Source organism: Lissotriton helveticus, chromosome 11, assembly GCF_964261635.1.
Source record: "Lissotriton helveticus chromosome 11, aLisHel1.1, whole genome shotgun sequence".
NCBI lineage: Eukaryota > Metazoa > Chordata > Amphibia > Caudata > Salamandridae > Lissotriton > Lissotriton helveticus.
In genome coordinates, this window is record NC_136072.1 from 944,267,533 (window position 1) to 944,289,246 (window position 21,714).

Sequence of the window (21,714 nt, forward strand, 5' to 3'; positions counted from 1 at the left end):
GCTCTTCTCAGGCCCTTGGAGATTCCTTCAAGACAGGGGACACAGCTCAGCAGCAAAGTCCTTCCCCTCTCCTTGGCAGCAAAGCAACAGGTCAGTCCAGCAGAGCAACAGCAGGACAATCTTCCTTCTTCAGTTTCAGCTTTCTCCTTGGCAGAGGTTCCTTCTTGATTTCCAGGATGATCTAATTTTCTGTTGTCAGGGGTCCTGTACTTATACCCCTAAAGTCTTTGTTCTCTTGGTGCATGTGGGCCCTGAGCCCGGTCTGAACCAGTTCTGGGTGGATCCTGAGCACTTTGTTTTGCTGGCTGCATCTTTCCTTTCAGAGCGAGGGGCAGGGTCCTCAGCCGCCCAGCAGGGGGGTGGAGCCAGCATTGTGGAAGGCAGGCACAGCCCTATTCAGCCCAGGTGCTAACTCCTCCCACCACTCCAGTTGCAACTGCAGTCATTCAGCCTAGTGCTGACTCATCCATCCTGCTGGGGAATTCCCCAGCCCCTGTCACTCACAAACCAGACAGTCAATACACAAACAGGCCCATGCACACAGAAGAGTCAGACAAATGAACAGCAACTTTCTAAAAGTGCTGTTCTCAAACACAGGATTTAAAAACAACCTTTCCTAAAAGATGTGTTATTAAATTCTGAGTTCAGGGATACTAGATACTTATGTCCTATCTTGTTCCTATGGGAAGAAATGCTGTTAACCACTGTAGCCAGCATCCCCCATGTTAACCTATGGAGCAAGATAGCCTTACAGTAGTGAAAAACGAAAATGGCTGTAATTCACTACCAGAACATGTTACCTGCACCAGTACATGCTCTACCTTTCACATACACTGCACCCTGCCCAGGGGGGTACCTTGGGCCTTCCATAGGGGTGGCTGATGTGCACGAAAAGGGAAGGGTTAGGCCTGGTCAGTGGGGACACTGACCAGGAGGACATGGCAGTTCTAAACCGCCCATAGGCACTGCAGTGGCAGGCCTGAGACACCATTTTAGAGCTGCTCCTGTGGGAGGCACAATCAGTGCTGCAGGCCCACTAGTAGCATTTGTCATCACCAGCCCTGGCACACCCAGTGCACTTTACTAGGGACTTCATAGTGATACAAATATGCCAAACATGTATATTCAATCAGAATAATAATTTACACAGGGAGCACTTACACTCTGGCACTGATCAGCAGTGGCAGAGTGTCCAAAGCATCTAAACCAGCAAAAACGAAATCCAGCACAGCATCAAAAATACAGGAGGTAGAGGCAAAAAGATAGGGGGAACCACGCCAAAGATGCCAGGTCTAACACTATGCCTTATAATATTTTAGTCATACAGTGAAGTCTTATTTGTCAAAAGTGGTGCTGTGTAAGTCGACAACTTGCCTTGCAACAAATAAGAGCTGATCAAAAAGCTGTGTGCGCTTCACTTCACTTGGGCCAGTCGTTTTAGAACAGAAGCTCAGAGGAAAAGTCAGTGTTGTATCACCATAAGGGTGCAGCATTGAGAACCATTTAAAATAACTGGGCTTGTTCCTTAACAGAATGGCCCTCTGAAAACAGGTCCACCATGAACATTTAGAGTCATCCTCTTTAGCAGGTCATACACGACTATCAGTTAAAATGCCCGCGCAATTTCAAATTGGTACAGATTTCAAGGAAAGTTTTTGTGGCATAGCAAGCTATTAATTTTCCACGGTCTTTCAGGTGTTATGGTAAATCTCCCGATTTCCCTTGAGGCCATTCCAGCTACGCATGGCCAATGCAGTCCTGCTCCCTTACTGCCCCCTTTTCAAAGCCACCAAGATTCCTAAATATTTCCGCACTCATGTCCATTCGCTGGCTTCAGAAACTGACACATTGAGAGATTATTGATCCGCGTTGTCTTGCTGTATTGGCACGCTAAACTACACAACGTTCATGATACAGAATTACTCAATGAAAATGTGAAAACAGTGCATTTCCTCTCAGAGTTACATATATTTTTGTTTCATGTGTAAAGGTTTGAGATTAGCAGAGCAACTGGGACGAAGAGAAGATGAAGCTAAAATAAGGCATCGCTTGGGACTGTCACTTTGGGCAAGTGGAAACCTGGAAGAATCCCAGCACCAGGTAAGGATCGATGATTTACTTCCGGTAGAGTTTTCTTCAATTCCTGTTCCTCTTTGGGAAATTCATAAAGGATAAAAGAGTGGAGTCAAACGTAGGTCCCGGAATGCCAGTCCCATGTAAAATATTAAAGTTAACCAGGGACTGTCTAAATTAGTTCAATTTAGATTCCTCATGTGTAAATTTATCTTAGCCGGATGGATCCATGGATTCAGCCGTCCTGGACCTATGTTAAGAACCATTGACATAAACTTTGTGAGCACCTGTAAAGTTATTTGTATATTGTAATGTCTACTTTCAGGGGCGGCCTTAGGCATGTGCAAGCTGTGCACCTGCACAGGGCCACCAAACCCCAGGGACCACCACACCAATATATATCCTTAATATAATAATCCTCTGAGTATGGATACATATTTGTGTGGTGGCCCCTGGCAGGGATTTGGCGGCCTCCGGCTCTGTTTCACTTCCAAACACCCTGACCCCCCCCCTCTTCACTGGCCTCCGCGCTCCGCCCTGCCCGGACTCCCTCTCCCGGGGCCCCCTACCTACGCTCCCTGCCCAGGGCCACCATGAGCCTAGAGCCGCCCTTGCTACTTTGTTTATATTCCTTCTTTTTTATATCTCCATTACAATGTCCTTGTTTCACCTGGTAATATTCTGGATGTGTTGCCATACTTTAGAAACAAAAAAAAGTATTTCAGACATAAGCTACTTCAGGCGCAATATGCGCATGCAAGTGGTGAAAAAAGAAATTCTCTGCACTATGCATAAACTCTGGCTGGCATGAAGTGCTAATTGAAAAGTTTGTGACTCAGGCACAAAACTATCATGTTAATCATGTTACCCACAGCCGCAGGTCCTGAGAAGGAAGGGAACATACTCAATGATTAGAACCATGTGGAAATATTTTGAGTTATCTGTTTTTAAACTGGCACACTTCAACAGCGAATTAATCTTCCTCTCTCTGGATCAATTAAAAAAAACACATTTATTTATTTCGATATATTCTCGTTCAGTTCCTGAAACTACAGAATAGCACAGTTATACTTACCACAAGCATAAATAGGAATGTTATGGCTTGGTTTTACCTATGTATTTTGCATGCATTTTTTTTCATTTATTATTATATAAGATTTGTACGCTATTATTGTTGTGCTGGCATACTTCTCTTGGGCGTTGGAATTCTAGAAGGTATGAAACATTCTTTTATTCACCATTGGTCGACACTCTGGACTGCCAGATCCCCACAGCCAGTCGCGGGTTGTCTCTTAACGTCGATTATATACGTCATTCCTGTGTGCTTTCTTTGGATTTGGTGTTGGAATATACCAGATAACAAGGAACCAATCATTTATTTTCTGTTTTGTGAATGTGGAAGTTGACTTGAATACTCCCATTTTCGATATACACATGAGATGGTTTTGCATCGCCTACCCTTTCTACTGGATTCCTCAGAGTCAGAATGTTAACCATAGCGTTTCATAGGAACTGATAAAAACTAATTTGGTATGTGTAGTTTACTCACTACAGAGATTTTCATCTGGATACTCTTTTCACAAAATGTCTACATTCAAAGCAGCCAATCTTATGATCTCTGTAAATTTCACTTGAAAATGCATGCGATAAATATAGTACTGGCAAAATTAATTGTGTACATTCCACAAGCATGGGGCTAGGATTCTGGTACTGCTAAAAAAACTATCTGCTAAATCTTTTTCCACTTAATTTCTTTTTGTCCTTTGCTCTCTTATCTAATTCCCCTGTAAAAATTGCTGCAATTATGCACACCGTGTGCTCCACCAACCCCTATACCATTAATTTGTATGTTTTCTTGTGACCATAAGTGTGAGAAAAGCATTACAATGTTTGTGACAGTGTGAATGTTCACCTCATTTGCATTACATTTATTAAATACTGCCTTAGAAATCCCTACTTCTGCTCATCTAGACCCAGTAGAGTCTTATACTGTTAATGTTATCCAAAATGTATGTACGTCACATGTCGCACACATAGGTGAAACCTTTGCATGTGTAACTTAGATACTTATGGATTACCAGCAAGTCAGCAAAGATGTCTTATGACTTTCTGTTTATGAGCATTACATTTACTCCTATGAAAGGTTTTGTGGACTGAGCCTCCTCTTCTCACAATAGGAACATTCTTACTTACAAGCAAAAGAAACAAAACCAGCTTCATATAAACTATATAAAACTGTGGTTAATCTCTGGTACAATGGCAAAAAGGTCTGAGTGCAGATCGAACAAGATGTCTCTCGATTGAGTGAGCACAAACAATGCTTCATTGCACCACATCAATGTAATCTCAGCAACATATGTTATGTTGATGGACAGCTTGCAGCTCTGTACCTTTACCTTATCGACATGTAATGGGAAATTGATCTGACGGACAGAAAATCTATCTCACACTGAAATAAAACTTCCAACCAGAATTCAAGCTTTTTTTATTGAGGTATTGAAAAATAGGAGAAATGTTCATGGCAAAAAACAGCAACGAGAAGTTCTGCTGTTTTGTAATCGGTGTAGACATGCTGTGTTTGTTTCTTCTAAGTACTTTCTAGGCACTGAAAAAAGAATGTAGTACCATTTATTCTGTCTTTTTTCACATTTCTTTGGGACACGTTTGGCCTCTTATCGGTCTAATTACCTAATAACTTCCTCCCATCAACATCAGAGGATAATATTTCACGCATGATCGAAAAGCTCTGGTGGAGAATGGTTGCAAAAGGGAATCCGCCTTGGTCCTGTGAGCAGGGAAATGGGATGAGGGTCTCTTCTCCCACTGGCCAACCCATTTCAGCCTAGCCCAACGTAGGGGTTCAGGGAAGAAAATACTACACACTCTGTAGAGGAACATATAGTTTCAACCAATCCAGGAAATCCACTAGTTCTTCCCTCAACCCCCACAATCTCACAATACCATATGGCATGAGACCAGCAACATTCTTGCCTTATCCTGGAAAAAAATGTACATGTGTCCGTTGCCTCAAATGACCTCATTTCTAAGTAGAACTGGTAGGCGAACTAAGAAGGAAAGGATTTGCGTGTAGAAAGTCCCCAATTTAATGTCGCTCTCCCTATGCAGTAGACTTCAGTAGTGATATTAGGCAGTAAGGGAAATCCACCATTACAAGTCACCACTATCCTTTGTGGCGCTTTGAATAGTGGGGGAAAGTTACCTATGGTCATAACCATGGCATTGTTAGCTACCTCACATTTATGTTAAATTACAAAGTTACTAGTATATAGTGCATGTCTGTAGCTTACAATATACGTGCTCCGATTGTATTCAGTTGAGCTTGGCACAGTGGCGCCACCGTGATGGCATCCATAGAAGCAAGATGATAAAGTAGGAATTGTGGATTGTTATGTAGATTGGGGCTGATGTGGTTGTAGGTATCCTTTATGTATAGGACTGGGTGTTGTTCATAGGAGCCGGAGATCGGGAGCAATAGGGTTCCTGCTGCTAAACGTAATTGAATCTCAGTGAGATGTCTTAGATGGGAATAAGGACGAATTATGTATATTAGCCAGAGCCTCTGTAGAGTACTGCAGAGAATTGCCTTAAACCCTGAGCTTTCACTTAGCCATATTTCTGTCACATTGTCACAGTGACACATGAACCTGGAGGCAGGATGGGGCAAAGCAGAGGTAAAACGTACAAACAATGAATCTGGAAGTAATCCAACTAAGTACCTAAAGCCCACCAATGATAGGACTTGGCATGGGGATACCGCAGGGTGATAATATACCTCGAGTAACTGGTTGATTTCTCAAGAAACTGTGTTAGATGACTAATGACAGAGAGAGATACGTATCTGACTCACTTTGATCACACTTTGATGGGGGACTTGTTGAACGTATTACTATTCATGTTTGACTTAGGGTTTGCAAATGAAACAGCGCTAAAACCCACATCCTTCGTCCCGACCTTTGTTGGTAGAGGTTTGGTGTCAACCATTGACTTTATTATCTCCTCCAGTAATCTTAATCATAGAGTGGTGGGGGTTACAAATATCCAACTGCCCATAAGTGACCATCTCCCCCAATGCCTGAAGGTAGTAGATTTGTTCCCAGATCCATCTTCGGCCGCGCCTCTTGTTGAGGCAGCGGTTGACGTGGTTCTCGGGAGACAAAATGGGTACACACTCAATTGGAGCAAAGTAATCCCCGCAACATTCTTCAAGGAACTCTGGGAGGCGTGTTCTACTAGCTTTGTGATCTGTTTGGGAGATAATTCTAGTAATGATCAAATAATTGAGCACTTTGGTATAATAGCTACAAACATAAAAATTAGCTTAAGGGTGGAGTCAAAACGTAGAGGTAAGGGATCCAAGAGTTGGTTCGACAACGCATGTACCAGGGCGCTGAAAAATTTAAAACATGCAGTACACAGAAACCCCAGGGACACAAGTGAAATAAAAGCATGCAGGTCCGCATATAACCAGGCCCTTAAAGTAAGGAAAACTGTGCTAAACAAGGAGGCAATAGATTCACTCTGCGAGGCTTCAAAAACTAAAAATTCCGCCGCATTCTGGAAAGTAATTAACACCCCTTTCCCTTATGAAACCCATACGGCGCGAATTGAGATCGCAATAAATGAGGATAATTGGGTGGATCATTTTTCCAATCTGTACAAGGCACAGGATGATACCCATAGCGGAGGTCCTTATACTAGCTTGGACTTACAACCAGGCTCTAATTTGGTTGTAACACGTGATGAGGTATTGCTTGCCCTGAGAGCTACCAAAGGAGGCAAGGCAGCTGGGCCGGATGGGATCCCTGCGGACCTATTTAAAGTAAACACTGAAATCTGGGGCCCAATGTTGGTACAACTTTTTAATGCGGCTTTATCGAGGGGCTTGAAAGATTCCTGGTTTACCTCTGTCATCGTCCCTATTTACAAGAAGGGGGATAGAAACAGCTGTGCCTGTTACAGGCCAATCTCCCTTCTCGATTCTTCAATAAAAATCTTGGGACGAATAGTGCTGGCAAGACTCCAAAGCTGGGCGGAGGAAAATGAAGTCAGGAGTGACTTGCAATTTGGTTTTCAAAAAGGGATTGGTACAATCGAGCAAGGCCTAAATTTAATGTTATTGCAACACAAATATATAAGGATAAAGTCGGAACGCTTGTATTTTACTTTCGTGGATCTTTCATCAGCGTTCGACTGCGTGTCACACACCAAATTGTGGGCAATAATGAAAAGGTTGGGAGTGGACAACACCATCATCTGTTTCCTGAGGGAACTTTATAGTGGAGCCACAGCTTCTGTTCGCTACGGTAGGGGGGGCGAATGCTCCAGACAATTCAGTGTGGGCCGTGGAGTGCGTCAAGGCTGTGTATTAGCACCTTTTCTTTTCCTCCTCTACATTAATGGGCTTGAGTATCACCTGCTGCAGGAGTGCATAGATATGCCCAGGGTGGGGAGGAGGGCAATCCCTGCGCTCATGTATGCGGATGATGCCGTGCTTATGGCACGTACTCCTCAGGCTCTGCAAAAACTAGTAGTAAGTTTTGAGAACTTTATGTTGAATCTAGACCTACTAGTAAATTGTAGTAAAACTTTCACAATGAACTGTGGTCCAAAATCAGGTAAACCGATGAAACAGATGTTTTTAAATAATGTTCCATTAGATAACACCCCGACCTTTTCCTATTTGGGCATTTTATTCCATGAGTCAGGTTCTTGGACAAGCGCAATTAAGGCCAGAACTCTTTTATTTATGAAAACGATCATGGCCCTAAAGAATTTTGCTAGAAAATTGGGCAGGAAGCCGATAAAAGAAATGTTAACTATATATAAAGCAACATGCTTATCCGTGGCTATGTATGGCTCAGGCTTGTGGGGGTACGCAAATGTTGATCCAATCCAGGTGGTGGAAAATAAATTTATGAGGGAAGTCCTCGCAGTTCCACAGTGTGTTGCCACATTTAATTGTCACGCTGAACTTGCTCAACCCTACATAACAGACATTATTAAAATTCAACCTATCCTTCTGTGGCATAGGGTATGGACCACAAATGAATGCGTTATGAATCGGGCTCTATTACAGGATACCCTCAGCCTGGATCATGTGGATAGAGCAGAATGGCTGGGTTACGTAAAGTGCTTCCTGACTGAGATTGGGTGCTATTCTTATTACTCGGATCCATCTTCAATGGATAGCATCTCAAGGAGTACATTGAAAACCCTCTGCCTGGACCATCTTGAGGATAAGAGGAGGAGAGCTGAAACTCTGAAACATTCAGTACATTCCCACCTCCTTACTCTATGTGAGACTAAGTCTGTACAGCCATACCTATCCCTGCCCATGACAAACTATGATCGCTTTCTTTTAACTCGTTTTAGATCTTGTATATTTTTTAGATTGGTGTCTTTTCCTAGTATGAATTCATGGATACGTATATTGCCCACTTGCTCGTGTGATGGCATGTCACATCAATCGGATATCCATATCCTTTTCTTCTGCAGTCTTTACAGTGCCTCTCGTAGAAAAATTATCGTCCCTTTTTTAAAAGAAATTAATTTAACCAGATGCCGCCCAGCTTTTTTAGAAGTCCAGAGAATGGATACGGTTTTAACTGTAACTGTGGTTTTAAATTTCTTAAAAAGTGTTTTTAAATTACGGAAACAAATGGTAACTGAAATGGTTTAAATTTTCTCCTATTGAATAACTGTCTATTGATCCCCCTCACTGAACCCATATCAAGAGCTGTAATCATTGTAATTTGTTTTTTTGTCTGTTACTTTTATGGTTACTTGTTTTTAACCGAATAAAGTTCTTTGAACTGAACTGACTAATACATGTTGAACCATGCTGTCTTGTGCCTTATGGTCTTTTAATGCCCCATTGATAACTGCTGTTACCAGTTCCATCAGACTTGAAAGGCCACTAATAATGAGGACCGTACACTAAATTTACAAGCAGTTTATTTAAATTGGAATCATTTACAGTCCGGGGTTATAATGAAAATCTTCCATGACATCAGCACTTGTGGGCCAGCATTCGACACCCCTGTTGCAAACTGTGCTTCTTTCATCCTACTTTGGGTATTTACTCTACCCGTTTTATCTAAATACAGGGGAGTGGCGTGGCGCAGTGACTCTGGAGCACGGGGCTCACGGTTCTTTCCTGGCGGCAGCTGAGCTCAGCATTCTGTGACTGGGCAATAGCCAGGGCCGGACTGGCCATAGCAGGTGTGGGGACCGCCTGTCCCCGAGGCCTAGTGGGTCACTGCACACGTGCGCTGCATGCATACAATGAGGAGACACGCACACAGAGAGTGCTGGTCCGGACAGGAAGTGCCGTGCCACTTCTGTCCTTTTATTTATATCTTTCTGGCCACGCCTGGCCAGAAAGTGATACATAGTGTGCTAGTGCTTCCGGGGCTCAGGAGAGACCCTCGGAGCACTAGAGCGCTACATCCCTCCCCAACTTGGATTTTGAAAACTTAACTTTGCAAACAAAATGTCAATGGTAGTTCAGCACCTGAAGTCAGCTAGCTTCTGGCTTGGCTTTGGATTAGGCCTAAGGTCATACCTCCATCTGCCTCGGGCCGGTGCCTGCTCACCCTTCGGGCTGGGTGCAGAGGTGCTCGCTTCGTCCTGGCCTGTAGTGTTCATGAGCGTGCTCGCATCACTGGATCTACCCGCTCCTGCCTCGGACTCCTCCTCTGCTTGTTCTGCTTGATCAGGGGTATGTTGTCGACTAGCCGGTATTTGTTTGAACCAGGATACATTCCTAGTTACCTCTTCTCCGTCCCGGCGAGCTGTGACCGCGGTACCTCGAGTTTCTTTGACGACCCACGGTTCAGGCTCAAACGCCGTGTTGAATTTCCCTCCGGGCCTTCTGGTCCGGATTAGCACAGTCTCGCCTGGTGTTATATTCCGGGACTGGGCACGCCTTTTGTGGCTTGCTTTCTCATTCGTTCTTCTCCGCCTCTCTTGGGTGAGTCCGGGGGAGTATGGCGTTGGTGTCCAGTTGTCGGCCATTGGGAGTAAGTCTCTTCTTGGTCCGGCAAACATCAACGCCCATGGTGACTGTTGCGTGGTGCTGTGGGGTGTGCTTCTGTACTCCCGTAGAAACAGTTGGAGCGCTTCCTCCGGGTCCTTTCCTTCAGCTGTGGCGATTCGCAGGATTTTGTTAGTTGTCCTCATGAACCGCTCCACCTCACCGTTGGCTTGGGGCCATTGGGGCGTGATACGGTGGTGACGGATGCCTAGGTTGTGTAGGAACTCTCTGAACTCGCTCCCCTGGAATGGGGGACCGTTGTCCGTTTTGATGACGAGAGGAACTCCGAACATGGCAAAGGACTTACTCAAAAGTGGGCGGATGTTGGCAAAGCTGGTGGAGGCGGCAAGATCTACAATTGGGTACTTCGTGTAATTGTCAATTAGCACGACAGTGACTCTCCCATCTGGGAAGCTCCCAAAGTCCAGACTGAGCCAAGACCATGGTGATGGGGCATGTTCTTCCGTGATGATTGGTGCGGGATTGTCTGCAGAGCTAGTTATCTGGCATGCTCGGCATTGACGCACCACAGTGTCAACCGCTTCCTCAAGGTTTGGGAACTAGACTTTCTCCCGCATCCTGGCCTTCATTCGGCGGGTGCCCTGGTGTCCTTCGTGTGCTAGGATGGTTGCCCTTTCTTGTAGGGTCTTGGGGATGACCACTCGGTGGCCTCTGAGGATGAGGCCATTGCTTGCTTGGCTTAGGTCATGTCGCACTCTCCAAAATTGTGTCAGGCGTGTTCGATCTACTTCACTCCAGTTGCTGACGTCCCTCAGGAAATTTTCCCAGGACCCTGACTGTATGGCAGCTGTCACCCGCTGGATGACTGCGTCGTTCACATATTCAGGCAAGATGGCGTCAGCCGTGAGGGCCTGGGGACATGAGGCAGCCGACAGCATGTTCACGAAATCTTCCGTGGGGTTCTCAGGTTCTGTTTGTCGGCACTCATCTGGGCCTGGATGCCTGGATAGAAAGTCTGCGGGGTTCTTAGCCCCAGGGCGGTAGGCGAGGTCCATTTGGTACTGCTGCACTTGTATCGCCCAGCGTTCTATCCTCGGAGGTGGATGAGGGGCGGTGCCCTTGAATAGAGGTATCAGCGGTTGGTGGTCTGTTATCATGCGGAAAGGGTGTCCAGAGATGTATAGGTGAAAGTGAGCACACGCCCACTTCACTGCCAGGGCTTCCCTCTCGACTTGCGAGTACCTTGCTTCGGTCGGGGTTAGTGCTTTGCTTGCGAATGCCAGTGGCGACCACGTGCCGGGTTCGGTTTCCTGAGATATTAAAGCTCCTAGACCAACTGGGCTGGCGTCAACCACTATTTCGGTGGGTTTGGAGGTGTCAAAGTAAGCCATCGTTGTGCTATCTAGCAGCGCTGTTTTTATTTGGTCAAATGCTTTGGCTTCAGTCTCAGTCCATCGCCATGCGTTTTCTTTCTTCGTTAGGTTCCTCAGCGGTTCCGCGATTGTGGCCAGGTTGGGGATGAACCTCGCACAATACTGCGCCATTCCCAGGAAGCTCCGCACTTCCGATGCTGTGGTTGGTGCAGGGGCATTCTTGATGGCCACCGACTTGCGTGGGTCAACAGCGACTCCTTCCGACCCGAACACATAGCCAAAGAACTCGATGGACTTTCTGAAAAATTGGCACTTGTCCTTGTGCAGGGTTACGCCATACTGTGCAAGTCTGTGTAGCGTTGCTTTTAGTCTGTTGTGGTGTTCTTCGCTCGTTTTGGCATGGATCAAGATATCGTCGCTGACGTTCAGCACCCCTTGGAGCCCAGAGAGGATTTCTTTGATCGTGTTCTGGAAGATCTCAGCTGCAGATGAAATCCCAAAGTTCAACCTCTTGTAGCGTCTCAATCCAAGGTGCGTCGAGAAAGTTGTGATGTATCGGCTTTCTTCAGCTAGCCTCAGCTGGTGATATCCTGCATTGAGGTCCAATTTAGAGAACCATTGGGCGCCATTTAAGTCGGTTAGGATGTCATCGACTGTAGGTGTGAGGTGTCGTTCACGGCAAATGGCTTTGTTTGGGATCCTCATGTCAATGCAAATTCGGATTTTGCCCGGTTGTTTCGGTTTCTCGGCTATGACCATGGGGGACACCCATGGCGTCGGTCCGGACACTTTTTCGATCACCCCCTGTGATTCTAACATGTTTAGTTCTTGCTCCACTGCGGCCCGCAAGTGGAATGGCACCCTGCGGTGTCGGAGTGCAATCGGTCGCACAGTGGGGTCTATGTGCAGCTTGATGGGTGGATGCTTGATCGTGCCAAGGCCCGTGAACAGCTTGGGGAACATGAGTAGGATGTCCTCCACCTGCAGTGCTCGTACTGCGTTCGCGAAGGCAATAAGGCCTAGGTCTTCCGCCGTGTTGCTCCCTACCAACAAGTCTGCCTCCTTGTCGATCACGTGGAACGTGGTCGTGACTTCCTGATCCTCTGCTCGGACTTGCACCATCATCTTACCCCGTAGTGGGAGAGGGTCGTGACTGCCATAGGTGAAGATCCTGGCTTTTGAGGGAACAAGCGTGGGTTTCGGGTTAAGTGCTTTGTAATGCTGAATGCCCATCACATTCACCGTGGCTCCGGTATCGATGACTCCGATTGCCGGTGATCCGTGGATCTGTATCTGGCATTTGGGTTGCGGTCGTCGGCTTTTCTTTAGTTCACTGACAAAAGACACGAAATAGCACTCATCTTCGTCATCTGTAGACGAGTCATCGTACTGTGGCTGCTGTGGTTTGTGTGATCTAGTGGAGCGTGACGTAGTGGGCTCATCTAGCGATAGTTGTTTGACCGCTCCGGCGGCTGATCGTCTTCCCAAAGTGCTCCGCCCTCGGGAGCCTCCTCTGCACACGCTGGCGAAATGATTGGGGATGCCGCATTTGGAGCATGTCTTCCCTCGTGCTGGGTAGCCATCTTGGGTGTGTTCATCTCTGCCGCAGTAGCCGCACGGTGCTTGGCGTCTGGTTTTCGTCGTCCCTCGACCTCTGCTTCCTCGGCTCGACATACGCACTGCGTCCACCCGTTCTGTCTTGATCGCCGTCCCTGTCTCATGGTGTGGATTGAGGGCTGCTTCCATCGCGGTGGCGCGGGCGTCAGACAGCTCATGGGACCGCGCAAGGATCAAGATCTCGTCGAGGGATATCCGCGGCTGTCTCAAGATTAATGTACGCAGGTGCTTGTTGCGACAGCCCTGGATGAGTTGAGCTGTGACTTCCTTCTTTTCGTCATCCTCGGTGCACGTGCTTATCAGGTCACGCAGTCGCGCGTGAAACGCATCCATTGTTTCACCTTCCCGTTGTTTAGCTTGACGGAACTTGAACCTCTCGTAGTGGGGATTCAGCTGGGGGTCGAAATGGGCGTTCAGTGCGTTGATGGCGGCATCAAAGTCATTGGCGGCACCTGTGTTGGGGAGGTGTCTAAATAGCTTGTACAGTTCTGTGCCTCCGAAGTGTAGGAGCAGGGAACGCTTTACTTCATTGTCCTTTTCTCGGGTGGCCGTGAAGTAATTGTTGAGCTGTCCCAGCCACACTGCCCATCGGGGTGCTGCTGTCCCCGGGTCAATCAGCTCACTGAAGGGCGGTAGCGCTTGTAGTTGTGCATGTGCGGAGGGTGTTGGGGCCTGAGCTGCAGGGGGCGCTGTTGCCTGCGGTGCCCCTCCGGTGGCCCCTCCGGATGCCCCTCCTTGGTCTTGCGACATGTTTGCTTGGGCAATGTCCTATTCGCCACTCTGGTGCTGGTGGAGTTTAGTGAAACTGGCCTGCGCTTGTTGAATTGCCTTGTGCTTGTTGCCTTTTTATTTTTTCCTTTTCTTTTGCCTGTGTGAGCAGTGCTCTGTCTTCTTGCTTGCGTGGGTGGCGCTATGTTTGCTGCTCTGGCGCTAGTTCAGTTCAGTGGACCGGTCCTTTACTGGTATGGACCTTTGAATTGCCTTGTGCTTGTTGTGTGCCTTTGATTTACTAGGTGTCAGTACAGACTGCTGGATGCACGTCTCCGTGTTGCCCCGGTCTCCCAGCGTCTGGTGGTGCTGGGCCTGTGCGCTGTGTCTCTCACCTCGCGTGCTCACGCGGTGGGGGCTTGCATTCTGCTTCGGCCTCGTTCTTCTGCGCATGCGCGCACTTCCCCGTCGGCCGGCTGGGCCTTCTTCCAACGCTTCCTTGCTTCGCTGCGGAGCGTCGCCTGTCCCGGTCCCTCACGCAGCTCCTCGCATATGCTGCTTACCGGTAGGCGATTTTCTTGTTCTCTTCCGCTTCTGGGTTTCTCGTGTTGACCTCCGGTGTCAGGTCAGTGAGCCGGCGGGTCCAGGCTGGTGCGTGGTTCGGCGTCTCCGGCGCCTCCGTCGGCTGGTGCGCTTGGGGATTTATATAGATCCCATCCTCGTCGCCAGTGTGGGGACCGCCTGTCCCCGAGGCCTAGTGGGTCACTGCACACGTGCGCTGCATGCATACAATGAGGAGACACGCACACAGAGAGTGCTGGTCCGGACAGGAAGTGCCGTGCCACTTCTGTCCTTTTATTTATATCTTTCTGGCCACGCCTGGCCAGAAAGTGATACATAGTGTGCTAGTGCTTCCGGGGCTCAGGAGAGACCCTCGGAGCACTAGAGCGCTACAGCAGGCACCGGGTAATCTCCCTCTGCGCCGCACGGGAGGGGGGCGGTTTTGGGCCCCAGGGGGCCTTTTTTGTTACAGAGCCATTTTTGCAGCACAGCTGCAAAATCGGCCATGTACCAAAAACGGCCGAAAACCGCCCCCGGCAAACTGCTTGGCGGCACCTCCAACCCCCCCGAGTGGGGAGGGGGGGCAGGCCAAGCACTTTGCCAGGGCCGGTTATGGTTCCCAGTCCGGCCGTGGAAATAGCTCACTTAATCTCCCAGCCGGCCCACAGTGTCTTGAAACCCTTAAGGGTGATATGTTTGTGCTTTACAAAAAGGAATTATTATTATTATTATTTATTAAATGTTAGGCCCTACAAACTCAGTCATCCAGTTTTAAAGTCAAGCTCGTTTTCAAGGAGTGTTGAATGAGCTCTGATAACCGGTGCGAAACATGTTCTTTGTCTTACTCGATGATTCCCACCTGAGCCATTCCCAATATTTCTCCCAGTAATATGGTGCAGATTTTACTTAGCACTTCACTTCTTTTTTGTTACAGATGTTTATACATAACTGTGACAACAGCTGATAAAAAAATGTCTCACTAGCTTCCTGTAAAGATGTGCCTTCTGTTCAGTGTAAAACGCTTCCCAATTTGTGCACAACCCTTTATGGTTTTTACTTTCATGTTACTCACCTTATTCACTCCTTTCATTGGTGTAAATAACTTGTCTTCTTTATTGACAGTGAAGTTTAAATCACTTACAGATCCGTTTAAGTTTTGAGCTCCATTGTCTGGAGACAATTTCCCTAGGAGGAATGGGAGCGTTTAACGCTTGAATACCTAAAAACCCAAGCGTAGGCTGTTCTTTACCAGACATTTCCTTTTTCTGAATATTATGTCTCCTGTAATATACCACTGAGCCTTTAGATGAGTGGAATATTCATGTGCCTTGCTTTAATATTGAGGCTTCAGTAGAACACATGCATTTAACTAAACTTTCTATTGCTTGTTTAACATATCCCTGATCTCTTGTTTACATTATTTTAATTTTTATTTCGATTTTAGCAACATAGATCGACAGATTACACTATACAAAAATTGATTGACAGCTGTGTTATATCATTATTTATTAATCTCTCCTTGATCTTAGTTTGAAGATTTGTTTTATTCAACTCTACCATTTCAATGGCAGCCTTTTGAATTGGAGGGTCTGATTGAGACATAGCATGTATACTGCGGTGCATCATTTTATAATTTGTTTGCCCAATTACTTAGAACGATTATTTTTAGTTCACCAATGTCTTTTTTTTAAATTTTCTGGTAAAAATGGATTCTGCACTATTGATGAATTCCCACTCACACAACTTTAGGATGCACCTAAGAAGTTTGTTTCCACCAATTTAAGGAAGTCTTTGTTGAATCAGTGTTGTAGATTGCAAACACGGTCAGTTAAAAATCATCCTCTGGCTCCTCATGAGGAACGGGTGTTTGAAAGGTCTCCTGGCGAAGTTTTTTGTATGCTACTGCCTTTGTGAATCATTAGAATGCAGATCTAACATATACTGATCTCAGCTGTTAAATTCTCAATTATCAGAGCATCAGAATTTACTATGTTCTGGCTCTATACTCTTTTTAGTTTTCCTTCTTCCCTTTTCTTCCATACTCACAGTGCATCCATGTACTTAATGGATACATCTCATTAAGTATTCATCTAACATTCCTTAATTTCCCATGAAATGATCTCAACACCCAACAAACCCATTAACGTGCTTTTTTGAGTAACAACATTGCCAATTCCGTCCCATCCAATTTTATTCATTATAGTGCAAGATTGCATGTTTAGAAACATCCGGTTTATAGCTCACCACATAGTTAATAATTCTTGTTATTTCTCAGAGTTGTCTGAATTATAATCACTATAACAACCCAATTTTTAGTCTCTCATGGATTCTTTTTCTCCTTATTATATGTTCCTTATCTGTAAAGCGTACAAAAAGACTTTTAAGCCTCTTCCTTTTTAGATATGGGTGAAAACTACGATAACTCGTATTTAATGGACAGTACATTCCTAAATTCCTGAATAGAAAAATGTAAATGATTTTTGAAAATAAAATCTTGGATATGTTTGGTAATGCAACATAGTTCTACACAGAAGTAGCAATATTTTATTTTTGCTGCCCTGAGGATGCAGGTTTTCAAGAAACACAGGTTGGCTGCATCTGTTGAGAGTTTATTTTAAATTTCTGAATGAACTATTTCAAGTTACTCAGAAATAAGAAAATGCATTGCTTTCCACCTCAAACAACACAATGCCGAAACTAAAAAGATAGCATGGTATGAACTCTCCCTTCTAAAGAATGTCAAAACATTTCTTCCAGAAAGGGACTTCAGAAATGCTGTTCAAGCCCTTGTACTCATCCATCTGGATGGTGGCAACACCCTAATCTATGGCTTCCTAAAGTCCATACTGGCATCCCTTAGGGGCATCCTGCACGCCAGAGCACATCTCCTCCAGTGCCTAGAGAACTATGTCCACATCCCCCCATGATGATGGAACCCCATTGACTACCCTTGCCAGCCCACACCATCTTCAAAACTAGCTTCATCATTTACAAAGCCATCACAACCAGAACCCTACTTACCTTGTGGAGAAGCTTACAACGTCTGGTGGTTCTTGGCATGCCTGTATCCAGGGCACAATCAAACTGCAGACTAAGCCTTTTTTCTCTATGCCACTAGAAACTGGAACAACCTCCCTGTAACTTACAGGGCCACCCCAACACTGATCCAATTTAGGAATGAGTGGAGACTCACTTCGTTAAAGAATATTACACCACAATTCCTTAATTGTCCACAACTCAGCCCCCTTTCCTATTTCTTGCTGACTCTAAGCTTGCCTTTGACCATGTACAGCGGGCCTCTGACTTTTGGCTAGCTTCCCTCTATAGAAATACCATATACATACACACAAACATACAAAGAGAAAAGAAGAACAACAGGAAGGAACTGCACATGTGTTGATGATTATGGACTCTAATGACTAATATTAATGATGTTCCCCAATCTTGTTTACATGTTCTGAAAATAACTGAGATCAAGGAGTGTTGATGTCCTTTGGGGTACAAGCACTGTGCCTTTCTCTGATACCCATTTTCTCAAAGTATTCATCAGGATTAGTTGCCTTCTTCTGCTATCCTAACACTCTGCAAATTGATGAGAGGAAAGGAAAAATGTACAACAAGTGCTATACTTTGCCTTGAAAAGTGGAGCTATCAGTCCATTCACCAGTTTAGGCTAACGCTCAAGCTAACCTGCCTGATCTGGTGTCCGGTATTTCTATGGAGTCACGGATGTACCATCTTGCTGAGACACTGGTCCACCGCACAGTTTATACAATATATATTTTCTGACCAGTATCCCATCCTTTTTAACACGTTTGCATTTCAAATGATCTATACAGCTGTTACAAAATGTGTAATTGCCTGCATTAAACTTTTGAAGTATATTTCTTTTTTAATTTAGCCTTGTTGTTGATACCTTTTTGGGTGATTATATATTATGGAACTTGTAGTTCTACCAATAGGAATTGTCCTGGAATTTATAATATGGAATTCTCAGAAACTTGAATTGACTCCATTGATCTATCATGCTGACAATGTGGATGTGGCATGTTCAAGATGATGAGCCCCACATGCTTTAAATGGATATTTTAAAAGTTCAGTGTAGTGCACCCTGTCTCCGGTGAGAAAGTGGAATCCAATACTGAGAGCAATGCTACCTTAATGCATTATTTGTTCTCTTCACAGCTTTATAGAGCATCAGCGTTATTTGAAACAATCCGACATGAAGTCCAGCTCAGCACTGACTACAAGCTTTCACTGTTCGATCTGCAGACCTCATCATACCAGGCCCTGCAGCGAGTGCTAGTTACCCTTGGTAAGATAGTCATGTGGCAAACAATGTGATTCAAGTGCTTATTTCTTGGTCTTTTTACCAGCAAGGGTCGTTTCAGGCCATTTACAGTTGTTTTGATTTGTAACATCAATTTCGATTACTATAAGTGAGTCCTGTAAAACATGATTCAGATCTGTGTTCAATTTAAAATTCCAATAAAATATTCAGCTTCTATTATGAATACAATTGATATTGAATAGATATCTTTCCTCTATAGTAGTGGAACATTATGGTACAAGAGAATGAAAGTTACAGTTTATTCTTGTTTATCGCTTAATATTTGGTGCAATTAATAGTTTGTACAATTTCTAACACACACTCAAATATTTATTTACTAATCCCTTGATAGGAATTTCTTGTAGACCAGAAAACAGCATTACATGACATTTGTAGGAAGTCCTCTTTTTTATGGTCATATTAATTTTTCTGGGCTGATGCTGCTGTTTTTTTTAATCTAAGAACTGGTAACCTGGCAACCTGTTAAACAAGCTCCAGTGCATGTGCACTGACCCTGAAAACGTCAAACTTGCCCACACACGTTTGACATATATATTTTAAGTGAGCTAGACCAGATGCTCATAATTTCATCACAAGTAATCTGAAATCATTCATATTTTCAATGGTAATATACTCAAATGTGGATTAGCTTAGATATCGCTTTATAAGTGTTCTATTTTAGGCGACTCAAAAAAAAATCATGCTCTTTTTCCAATTGATTCATATGTGGTTCAGCTGTATATTTGGGTAGGCTTGTGCTCAACAGATACCGCAGGCATGCATTTTTAAAGTAAATTTGTAGTCTGTGTGGTATTGTGACCATAATATCTTTCTTGGGCGTTATAAAAGCAGCACAGAGTAAAGAAGATTAGCATTTAGAGCAAGGATCTGAACAAATCGCCAAATATATGCATGAGGGTGAGTGCCCCAAGTCACTAAATTTACTCAAACTCAACCCATTGGTATCTAAGGCACAGAGCAGACAGGCTCAACTTAGAACAATGTGTAAAGTATTTATGCAATACTAAACATTACTAAAGTCAACATGCGTAATAATGACAATTCCAAACGGAATCAGACTATTAGAGTAAACAAAATGACTCAAAAATGACAAAGAGCCAATAAGGGGAACTGGAAACATGAGTTTTGAAAGAGTTATGGGAAAATAGTGCCACAAAACACAAAGAGCTAATGATAATCTATGGTTACGGTAGATTGTGACATAGACACAATTTCAGCCTGGCTGTGATGCACAGATTTTACCATCTGGCATGGTCTTTTAACAGCGGCAGAGAAGGGAGACGCGCATGTATCATATCGCTACCACATAGACAGCTTGTATTCTCAGGTTGCTGTTCACCCAGCACAATCAGGGCTCACTTTTCCCTAATCTGAAAGTGCTTGCAACAACTATGAGCAATGAGCTAAAACCGGCTGCCTGGGTCCATATCAAGACTTCTTTCACTTGATCTTTCTTTGAAGTCTACTTCATAAGAGATGGGATAATGCGACCCTTGGCTTCTGTCCATTGGGGATTTACTAGAGACCAGATTACGAATTGAGGCCCTCAATACCAGTGGCCCCTATTTCATCAAAGCCCCATGGCTTTGTTTTTGTGATTTTAGTGAATGATGTGACGGCTTCCTGATGAAGGCATTCCCCCCAAAACGCGCGTAATGTTATTCCACCGTCAGTTATATAAAATCTAAGCCATTCACATTATGAACCAAATCGATATTTAATCATGTTTCAATGCTCCTGGTTTTCAATCCTATGTATCCATGATTTTTAGACTGAACAGGAATTTATGGACTGCTTGTTCAAATGACTAGTCAATTTAATATATTTATAATCGATCTCATAAATTAATCACTGTTTAGGACACTATGTATGTAAATTATGTATTATGATGTCTATAATTCCACATTTTAAATATTGTATATAACTTAAATATTAAAAAGTGTTTTACGACAAAAATACTTGAAGCATCCTCAGTTATTAAATTAACTGTTGTTATATTGTTTATCACATGCCAGTCTAATTATTGTATGACTGCACATTCATATTATTTGTTTCTGGCTCAAGTTTTTTTCTAAATAGTTAGATTTTCCCTGCGCTTGGCAAGTTATCTTGTATGTAGGGACCCCTGTGTTTTAAAATGATAGTCTTTTAATTGCTATCAACCACCATAGTACATTTCTGAAGCCCCCAGGACCTTATGTGAGGCACTTAAAAACTCACAGGGTGTCAGGTAGAGACCAGCAGGGTCTAGTCCAAGTCCAGTTGCCTCTGGTCAGCTGGGTACTTCCAGAAAAATTCATAGAATTGTTTAACTAAGTAACTATGACAAACTGGATCACGGGGTCTTTAAGAGTGTGGATTGCCTGTGATTCATAAATTGGATTAGGTTATGAATGATTGTGCAGCTTATTAGAATACTGTAAGGAGTATTTTATGTTATTCCATAGTGTGCCAAGTGTGATGTTGTTTCCATTCTGCAGTGTTGGTATTTTGGTTGTGTGAGAATTTGAGTGTGAATTGTACATGTTGTGGAACCTATGTGGTTTGTGCTTCTGGAGAACATTGCATGCCCATCCATTGTTTTTACCTATTTACTATTGCATCCTACTTAAAAGTAGCAAGTTAACATTGTGCTTGTCAAGGTGCAATAGGCATTTCTCATGATGATGTTTACTAACTTTGGCTTGTTTTTCACAGGCCACCATGATGAAGCGCTAGCAGTGGCAGAGAGAGGAAGGACCAGAGCATTTGCTGATCTCCTGGTGGAACGCCAAACTGGCCAGCAGGACACAGATCCCTACTCTCCTGTGACCATTGATCAGATCTTGGAGATGGTGAACAGTCAACGGGGGCTTGTGCTTTATTATTCATTGGCTGCAGGCTATCTGTACAGCTGGCTTCTTTCCCCTGGTGCAGGTAAGGCCACCTCAGTGCAGCATATCCTTTCTAACATAGACAATCTAATAATTAAAGGAGCCTCTCAAATACAATCACTTTTCTACTCATCTAAACTC

The 21,714-nt window shown here is 44.5% G+C and overlaps 1 protein-coding gene across 2 annotated transcripts in view; it reads left to right on the top strand.

Moving 5' to 3' along the window:
* TTC28 (tetratricopeptide repeat domain 28) overlaps positions 1-21,714 on the top strand; it is a 1,211,014-nt gene that overhangs the window by 869,979 nt on the left and 319,321 nt on the right. For both annotated transcript variants that reach the window (XM_078667293.1, XM_078667294.1), the window contains exons 8-10: positions 1,991-2,100; positions 18,535-18,664; positions 21,398-21,616. In XM_078667293.1, the coding sequence (XP_078523419.1) occupies positions 1,991-2,100; positions 18,535-18,664; positions 21,398-21,616 (459 nt within the window). The remainder of the gene's footprint in view (positions 1-1,990; positions 2,101-18,534; positions 18,665-21,397; positions 21,617-21,714) is intronic.